At 42.7% G+C, this 10000-nt stretch overlaps 2 protein-coding genes across 2 annotated transcripts in view; one reads left to right on the forward strand and one right to left on the reverse strand.

The window, feature by feature from the left end:
* LOC137969632 (uncharacterized) overlaps nt 1-2361 on the forward strand; it is a 4176-nt gene extending 1815 nt beyond the window's left edge. The window contains exon 1 of the mRNA XM_068815953.1: nt 1-2361. This exon is cut by the window's left edge and continues 1815 nt beyond it. Coding sequence (XP_068672054.1) covers nt 1-1012 — 1012 coding nt within the window. The 3' untranslated portion in view covers nt 1013-2361.
* Nucleotides 2362-3761: 1400 nt separating this feature from the next.
* Nucleotides 3762-10000, reverse strand: part of LOC137969563 (mitochondrial Rho GTPase 1-A-like) — a 23302-nt gene continuing 17063 nt past the window's right edge. Inside the window, exons 19-25 of the mRNA XM_068815864.1 lie at nt 9365-9403; nt 9190-9267; nt 8633-8755; nt 8138-8203; nt 7297-7353; nt 6512-6585; nt 3762-4647 (exon numbers count right to left, since the gene is read on the reverse strand). Of these exons, the coding sequence (XP_068671965.1) occupies nt 4518-4647; nt 6512-6585; nt 7297-7353; nt 8138-8203; nt 8633-8755; nt 9190-9267; nt 9365-9403 (567 nt within the window). The 3' untranslated portion in view covers nt 3762-4517. The remainder of the gene's footprint in view (nt 4648-6511; nt 6586-7296; nt 7354-8137; nt 8204-8632; nt 8756-9189; nt 9268-9364; nt 9404-10000) is intronic.

Genomic DNA, 10000 nt, shown 5'->3' on the forward strand with positions numbered 1-10000 from the left:
AGACCAAACGGCTTGGAGCTACATACAAGAAATGCACGAGGTTCCACCTCAGATAGTCATGATCGTGGAGTGTTACCATTATGAGACACGTGTGCGTGTAGTGTACTACACAGACTCCAATGGCAACACACAGTCACGCACAGAAACGTACACAGAGAAAGTAACGACCTTCATTGACCAAGACGAGTTTTCGTTTGGATCCTGGGTTGACGTGTCCAAGAGAGAGATGCCACCAATTGGTCATTCTTCACTTACTCGGCTGAAGATAGACCCTTGCATACTTTTCGGTGACCAAGAGACAGCTGATGACTATGCAAGTCAAGTGGCCGCCATGATCGAAAGAAACCGTCACAGGGATGTCTACACAGATTACTCCGCCAAAAGACAAATCCCTGGCCTCAAAAAGAGAATTTCGACATACGTGGATTTGAATGTGAGACCATGGTGGATTCGTACTGGTTACTTCTGGCTTGCTACGCTATTAATGATGACATGGCCTTACCGCTGGTTATTCAGAGCTAAGACAGGTAAAACCTACTATATCTTGAAGAAAAAGATGTACAAGAGTACCACACCCCCAAGGGAGGTGGATATCACAGATCCCATTGCCGTCCTGTCAAATAATGCACCGTCCTTGGTGGGTCCTTGTGCTGCAAACAATCTGTCCTCTGATCCAATGACAGAGGTGGGCGCGATGAATACATCTTTCCAAAATTACCACCCACCGTATCCCGCAGTCGATATACCCGCGGGACAACCCTCTTCAGCTGGACCACATCCGAGTGCCCCTCATCTTGTGCATGGTTTGGGTGCTCCACATCCACAAGTTCATGACCTGTCCGCTGTTGGACCTGTCCAGTTTCCATCTCCTGCAGCATCTGCTGCTTACGTGCCCCACCCTAGTGGATCTGCATTGCCACCATACTGTTCTGGACCTCCCGTCCCCCCATCTTACGAAGCCAGACCAGTGCCAGAAGCACCTCCTCCATCATATGAAGAAAGTGTTGGCTAAGCTGCACAACCAATTGCAAAGCCGAAGTGACTTTAGTTACTACGCAGACGTTCTTAGGGCTTTGTCGCACGTTCCCACTAGACTGCGAGCAGTCGTCCTTTCTTCCTCATATCCAACGCGCGGGTGGAAGATGAAAAACATTATGCAAGTTTAGGGTAAAACCGAGAAGGGAGTCGGTCCAGGCTACCAGCTCGAGTGGCGTGGGTCGCGCTTATGATGGTAACACTCGTCCCTCGTAGTCTAGGAGAAGAAAGATGCTGCTCGCAGTCTACTCACCCACTAACGTCTGGTGAAACGAAAAACCACCTCCGTTCGTGGATTACGGACCAATCAGAGGCCGTTTTCCAGTTTTGGCTTAACTCGTGTTTTGTATGGTATTCTGTCGCAGCATGTGATTAGCTATGCACAACACAATTATACAATGCTGATTGGTGTTTTAAAATAGTGGGCAAACATTCGTTGAACGGAGGTGGTTTTTCGTTTTAGCAGACGTTAGTGGGGGAGGAACGTGTGACGAAGCCCTAAGAACGTCTGGAACAGGACTGAAACGTAGCATTGTATTTGACAGAGATCTCTTACAACGTAGGTCAACATGGCTCTGGTAGTGTAGAAGGAGTCCAGTTTAATTATAAACTCAACAGCAAGTTTTGACCCTCAGATAAAGTATAAACTGACCATATTTGTATTCTCAGTATTGGACTGGAACTAGCTCTCAATGGAGGCTAATGCGGGGGAATCTATTCAAATGCAAATACTTTTTAATATGTTGCCCCGCATTAGCCTCCATTGCAAGCTAGTTCCAGTCCAATACTGAGAATACGAATATGGTCTATTAAGTCCACTTGAACAATAACCCCTCTGACTTCAAAATGAGGCCAGAATTACTTCGAAACGTTATAAATTTTTGCTAGTTTTTATCACCAAGTGTTTTTTTTTATATCTTTAGTTATCGGAATTTTTTATTGACAATAGAATAATAGTTTTTGAACCATCAATTTTTTTCGATAAATAGAGATGCAGTTTGAATACACCTTTCCAAGGAGTACCGCAAAGCCAACAACCAGCACCTGATTTTCAGGCTAAACACCTTTTACAGAAACCCCTTCAACGCCCCAACCATCAATTTCAGAGAGCGTCCTTGATTGGGATAACCTCTTATGTTTCCTTTTATGTATCTTTTACATAATAAAACATGATTTGATTTGATTTAATTCACTTCCACGCCACGCCTCGTTGTCTATAGTAGGTATCTTAGTTTAGCAAGGATGACGTCGGCGGAGGCGAGAACACCAAACAACAAAAGATAATGTAGCAAGCAATAGACCATATTCGTATTCTCGGTATTGGACTGGAACTAGCGTGCAATGGAGGCTAATGCGGGGGAATCTTTTCAAATGCAAATACTTTCTAATATATTCCCCCGCATTAGCCTCCATTGCAAGCTAGTTCCAGTCCAATACCGAGAATACGAATATGGTCTATTGCCCTGGACGTCCCACCCCGCCCCGCCCCGCCCCGCACGAGTGTCAGAAACACGACGTGAACGGCTACGAGAATGTCATCTCAAAATATACATTCGCCTTAGCGCAAGATTTTTAATGCGAGAATGAACCTGGTTTAAACGGCTGTTCATTGTAAGACGTGAACGAGACTGAATAATCGCTAAAGATTTATGATAGAGCCAAGTTATATTTTGAGGTGACGTTTTCGTCTACCGTCGCCGTCGTAGATCTTAAACTCCGTACTGGGAATGAAATGGACAAAAAATAAAAACGAACGTGTTGTTCCAAAGACGACGGCTACGGGAACGAGTGCAAGTGCTTCATTGGGGAATCCAGACACCGGAGAAACAGATGCTATTTACTTAGAATTAATTTATTCATGTCACATGACTTTTTTCTAGAATTAGTAGGAAAGTAAAGGAAAGGAAAGGAAAGGAACTTCATTTAAGTGTCTAATCTTCTAGCGCTGTAGAGCACTAATCGGAGACACTGTAGACATTTGGATATTGTATCCAAATGTTTAAAGTGCCCCTGTGATAACAAAAAATCACTTCCTTTTCTTCTTTAGATTTTGAAAGTGTATTTGCTTAACGCCTGACTGGCAAACTTTTGAGCTTTGATTTTTGCCCAAAGGCCGTTTACTGTACTTTGTAAGTTTTGCATTTTACGGTGCGCCATTACTCACGTTCAAAACTGGTCGCTTTGTGTTTAGTTAACATAGTTTGAAATCCAATGAAAAATAAGAATTGATATTTTGGTCACAGGGGACTTTAGAAATTTGGATACGATATCCAAATCTGGGCTCAAATTATGAATTATCAATGAGTTTTAGAAATGAATATGAAAAGTCTCAGGGTCGGTGCTGAATCAAAAAACCACCCCGGAATTCATCACCTATTCCTGGAGGATACCTAAACTTCGAGCCAGGATTCGAGCTAGGATCCGAGCCAGGATTCGAGCTAGAATCCGAGCCAGGATTCCAGCCAGGATTCGAACTAAGATGAGTTTTCTCCGCCATGTATTCTCGAATCTCTCGGTTAGGTTAGGTCTCGAATCGGTTAGGTTAGGTCTATTTGCGTTGGTTCTAGTCTAGTTAGGTCTAGTTAGGGTTAGGGTAGGTCTCGGTTGGGTTAGGTTAGGTCTCGAATCCTGGCTCGGATCCTAGCTCGAATTCTGACTCGGATCCTGGCTTTATTCTTAGTTTATCTCCTATTCCTGGGTCTTTAGATCATGAACTGAAAGTATCTGCTGGAAATGATTAAATTTAATTCTGATTAAGATAAGAACACAATCCTTTTTGTGAGGTAATTTTAAAAACTGCTTTTTTCTTTGATTGTATCTCACGTCAAGGCGGCAACGATGGTGGAAAGATCAATAGCGAAAAAGTCTTTTGGGAATTTGACTGTATTATTAAATAAAACTTACTGAGGTGCATTGTTCTTGTTTTGGCACCAACATGGCCGCCTTATCACGTGAGTAAAATTAAAAAGAAATAACTTTGGAAAATAGTTTTTGATGGATGGAGTCATGCGGTCCCTTTTCCATACCGATTGCCTTGAATGTTTGTTCAATATGAGTAATTTTATCCCGAAGAAAACATTTGCGCAATCATCTTAACAACAGAAAAGTGACAGTGAGGAGTCAAAAACAATTGACCAATGATTCACACGCGCATTTACCTGGAAGAAGCGACATTCTACTGCCTTAAATTATTTTGAAACGACTCGTTTGGCATCTCTCTTTCATTCTTATTTCAGTCACCATCACTACCATCTGTAAATTTGAAGCCCCTTGGAATTCTGGGTGGTGATTTTTCAAGAATCTTAATTCGGCCAAAGCAATCCACACCACTGGAATAGTGATTATCTTCCATTCTTGGCCTCTGAGGTAAGTTTCAGTTCGGAGAAAGGTAGTAGCAGACCATTGTTACCGAATTCAAATCTCTTCAAGTCGGTTATATAACTGTCTGTAGACCCGACACGAACGGGGATGCAATTTTGATATCACGTACTCGAGCCCCCTTTCCGCAAGTATTTGAAAATCACAATGCCGGCTGTTGCTACTAGGGCAGCCGCAAAGCCGGCCACTAGCCAGTATGACGTCACAGCGTCTGAATTTGGACCACACAAATGCCTGCAAAGCGAATTAAAAAATATATATATGTACACCCAATCAAGCTAATTCTGGACTACTTTTTTTCCCTTCAGCATAAAATTACAGTTCACGCTTCTTTGAAATGCGAAATTCAAACCTCGGTTAATATGTGGGCACTGGAGTCCACCTTTTGTTGAGAAGTTACTGCGCTCTTACTTTACACAAGCCCAGGTCATTAAAAGGCACTACATCATCCCTCGCGCGCAACGAAATCTTGTCGAACTTTAAAGTACAGTCGGACCTGTACTAAGCGGCCGCCGTCACCTTTTTTGCTGTTGCAAGTTTCATCTTTATTGTGCCAGCAAATTATCTTTTCAAGCGAAATGGTGACAGATAATATGAAAGTGATAACTGATAACAACAAGAACTACAATTTAATCTCCAATTTCATCGATATCTATCGATTACACTTCAGAGCCCCACAACGGCAAAAAGCGTCCGTGATATCTTTTAAGGCCTAAGAAACTTGATATTTTGTTACATAGATTAACATGTTTTCCTGTACCTACTAAACACTACAAAATACTTTATATCGACTACACGCCCTCTGTGTTAGAGCAACAGAACTTGCGTTTACTTTTAAACAAGCGTTTTCCTATATACAGTACATGTATAGGGAATAAAACTAGGCTGACTGCCATTTCTGCCCAATTTATATAGTACCTCTATTAAACGGCCACCTTCTATTAAGGGGCCAGTTTTCAAAGTCCTGAGGGTGGCCGCTTCATAGAGGTCCGACTGTATGAGGAATTTGCATCATATTGCAAAGCGCAGTACAAATATGGTGTTAAAAAAGTCACAGAAAAGCTGTCGAAATAATCAACCATTTGCGAACAAAAAGCTGCACAATTCCGTCCTCCAAAATTAAGTGCAGCAGCAGATCAATAAATCGAATTTAACTACACCATCACCACCCCCAATAGTTGCGTTAAGGCCAATTGGTGATAGCTAAACGACCTCAAAACACTGTTCTTTTTAACAATGGCTACAGATAATAGACCATTTTCGAATTCTCACGGCTGGACTGGATCTAGCATGAAATGGAGGCTAAAGCGGGCAAATATTTTCAAATGCAAATTAATTTTCCCGCATTAGCCTCCATTTCATGCTCGATCCAGTCCAACCGTTAGAATACGAAACTGGCCTATTTCAACTGACGAAGAAAAAAATGTGCCTCGTGGGGGTGGGGTAAAAGGCTAAAACTTGTTACAACAGACCGAATGCAAAAATGTACTAATTTTGTTGATCCTTGAAAAAAATTACATCATTTTTCATTCGAAATCAGATGATCACCACTGTCAGGAGCCCATCTCCTGCCACTGTACAAAATACACATGCAATGAAATTAGCTCAGGGTTTAGTGCCCGTAATTCGAGTTCAGGCCTCAGGCGTTCAAAGGCTAAATGACCCCATTCACCTGATGAACAACTGACGCCTGATGCACTTGACATTCGAGTGCTATTGCTAACTATTGCGCTGCTTCACCCAGTTAGATAAGTTGCTTTAGATACTTATTTAACGAAACGATCTTTTTAATTTTCATGTAGTTGTGACCTTTCAATTATTAGTTTTCTCTCTTGGCAGTATGCAGAATAATTGTCATCTGGCGGTATTTCATGACATAGCTCCTACGAGTTCCCCGATGCTCAGTGGTGGAGTATTCGAGCCGAGAGGTCATGGGATTTACCCTGGTGGAAGCGCTCGGATTTTTCCGAGTATATCCGAGTCATCGCCGAAAGTCCGAGCATGCCCAAGTCATCAACGTTAAATAAATAAATACCTTCTAGAAATCAAAAGAGGAGATCAGCTGCGTATACATACAGCAACAGTGTGTTTTACTTACGGGTGAACCGCCATTTGAGCCAAGTTGTTAAAGATGGGTTTGTAAGCCTCTGGTCGATTGACGGAAGAAAAGGACTGGATCGGAGGGAAAAACAAAAAAAATGGCGGATTATTGACGGGTACAAACAACATCCATAGTGACAGCTCATCACTTACCCCAACCTGCTTCCGGGCATGATTTTTTTATGACCAGCTGCCGGCCGATTTCTACATTCGAGGCGAGATCCAGTTTACGAGCGGAAAAACAAGGGGAAAAAGTACCCCTCTCTCCCCAGTTTTACTCTCGCCCTTTTTTTCCCGTGTGCTAACTGAGGGCTTGGAACTATTTCATTCCCAAGATTGAAACGTTGATTCTCCTAACTAGTCCCATAGATTTCTTTGTTGGGCAGTCATGAGAATTTGATTTTATATCAAGATCACACCTCTAACGCGGATGATAATCTTCATTCTCAATAGCCATCTGACTGACATTTCATTGAAACTGTGATGAGAATTGCCCTACTGATCACTCCGGGAGTCAAAGGGTTAAGAATCCTCAAGTGGCGCTCATTACCCGGGTTTAAATCATCCGAGACTGAACTTGATATGGCAAGGCGCAGGCAGAGAAGGAAGGGGGGGGGGGGGGGAGGGGGACAGCCTCTCCCTCCCCGGTAACTCGTTTTCCGCCTTGGTTTTACTTCCGTCTTTCACATCTTACTTGCGCTGCCATGTTCCAATTCCCTAATCTTTCTCCCATGTTTTCCCTCTATTTCCGTAAAATATCTAGCTATCAACTCGTCAACAAACCTGAGGAGGAGGCAGTTTATTTAATGTACAGTACAAAGACGGCTGCATCTCAAAATCCTGTGAAAAAGAAAAGTAACATGAGCCCATTTCACATTTGCAAATACTAAATTCAACTCGGTTTGCAGTAGTCGCATGGAACTATAGTGCGCCAAAAGGGGGAATCCAGTAATATGGTTTCTATAGCAGCACAACCTCCTTCCAGCAGAGGAGGAAGAGCCTTGGGAACGAGGTTGATAGAAGCAAAGTCAAAAGACAGCTGGGCTTTTCAGTACTCGAGCTGCATGCAGCGATTCTTGGTAACTGCATGAAGGCAGAAAAAGGGCTTATGGCGGCCATATTGGTGTCCAAAAAAACCACACTTGACCAGGTTCTATTTAACAATTAGACCCGTAGCCCGCAAGGGCTACGGGTCAATAGCCTATGAGGCGAAGCCGAATGGGCTATTGACCCGTGGCCCCTTAGGGCGAAGGGTCTAATTGTTTTAGTATTACCCAACTAGTCGGACAGACAAGGCAATAATATAGTTAGCAAATGCACGTTGAAGAAATATTTATTTGGAAATAAAACGAAAGAAAACGTCACGCTTTTCGCTACTCGAGGACTATTACTAATAGTCCTCTAGTAGCATAGCCAATCAAAATGCAGGATTGGCATTAGTCCACTAGTTGGGTGATACTACAAGCAAGTAATGCCAAGCAAAACAGCTTCTAATAGCAAGTATAATCCTAGGAACACTGCTTGTAAAGAGGTTTTAATTACACTCAACGTCAGAAAAGATCACGTCCACGTAAATTAATCCCAGTTAATGTCTTGAGAGATGATTGCCTAAGTTTTAAGTTACCTGTTTTGCTGGCAATCCTTCATTCTTGCCGGCAACCAGAAGACACGGCACAGTCTTGGGAAGTTTCTTAAAAACAAAAGAGTTTCTGGCTGGTCCAATAAAAAAATAAATCTTTGAAAAAAGGTTAGAAGATCGCTCATGTGAGTTTATTTCAACTGCAGTTGTTATCACTGACCAGCTATACAAAAAAGTCATTACTTTATGTAATTCAGTGATTTAAATAAAAGATCAGCGACTTACAATGAGGAGACAAACTTGATCAAGCACCTATTCTTTTTGCAGTGAATTGCAACGAAATGCGGAGCGCAGAAGGCAAGGTTCAAGATGAAGACGGGGTGCGAATAAGCTTCGTAAGGAAACGCGCGGGAAACTAACCCCGCGCACGTTCACAATGGTGTAATTCAGCCAGTTCTTGCACGCGAAAAAACATCCACACGTGAAGTCGCGCGCGTTTACATTGGTGTAACATAGCTTGTCCAATATTTATTACATTACCTCTCGCAGTTGTACGACTTGGGTGAATGAAGTAGGATCAGTGGAGTCGTAAATAAAACATGCAACATCACACCGCCGGTCATGCAAAAGAAAACCGGAAGACTCCCATTCTATTTCACGCATCTGCAACGCACAAAGAAAAAACACAAAATCGATATAGCGCAATTTGTTGTAGAGCGAGAAGTTAGTTGAGCGTAGGACTATTGATAGGGAGGTCGCGAGATCAAAACTATGACAGGGCCAACGGGCAAGGTCTTTCAATACCTGAGGAGAAAGTGCTGTTTGCACATCTGCTGAACCCTCTAGTCTTCTCGGACAAGAACGATTAACCGTAGGCTCCGTCTCACAACCCTTCAATGTTCACAACCCTGTGGGAGGTGAAAGAACCCGCACACTATTCGCCGCAAAGAGCAGGGCGTGGAGTTCCCGGAGAGGTTGTCTGTTCCGTTCCCCCCCCTCCCCCCCCCGCCCCCTCGTTCCCTTGGAAGGGAAAACGATCGGAGATCCGATACAAGCTACACCAACCCTGGGCAACACGCACCTGGCAACCTACTCACCACTAAGTATTTTTCTTGTCTGTTTACTTCTAATGAATTGATAGCATAAGTAGATAAATTCTCTTCATCTTCACCAGGCTGTGATCAAGAACAACCAGCAAAGTGCGTCAAATAATACAGTACACAATTTGAAGATGAATAACTGAATTGGCTCACAGGATTCACTTCTTCTCACCTCCAGAGTTCTCCCCAGAAACGCTTGAAGAAAAGTGGTCTGTTGGCAGGAAAGAACCATTCATATTAACAATTCATTCGAAGAATAAAATTGATTTCCATACCTCTGCCAGGAAACAGAAAATTAGTAGGCTTAAAACTTTGGACTCCCGCTATAAAATCAGAAGAAAATGAAGAACGTTCATGGAAACAAATCAGAAAACAATGATCTACTTTTCCTAATGTTATTTTACTCAAGAAAATAAAGAAAAAGTCCAAGGAAATCTGAGCGAATGCTTTTCCTCGTCCAGTTGGAGTCTTTCATGACAACAAGGCGCGGTGCCCTGCCCCTTAATGTTATTTTCCTCATATAGGAATGGCTCTATGCTCCAAAGTTTTCGAAAAGTGATGATGGCTTCCGCAATCTTCGAGAGAACAGAGAATTCAAGATGTACGACGGTGATGTCGCGGATAAAAACGTCTCCTCAAAATGTAACTCTGCACTATCGTGCGTCCCTCAGTTCGCGATTATTTAATCACGTTCACGGCGTACAATGTGGGCGAAGTATTCTAAAAATAAATTGAGTAAGAGCGGAGCGAAACAGGAAATGACGCAAAACAGGAAATGAAAGGTTGATATTTGTATGCTAACTCTGTT

This window comes from Montipora foliosa, chromosome 9 (genome assembly GCF_036669935.1).
Source record: "Montipora foliosa isolate CH-2021 chromosome 9, ASM3666993v2, whole genome shotgun sequence".
Classification (NCBI taxonomy): Eukaryota; Metazoa; Cnidaria; class Anthozoa; order Scleractinia; family Acroporidae; genus Montipora; species Montipora foliosa.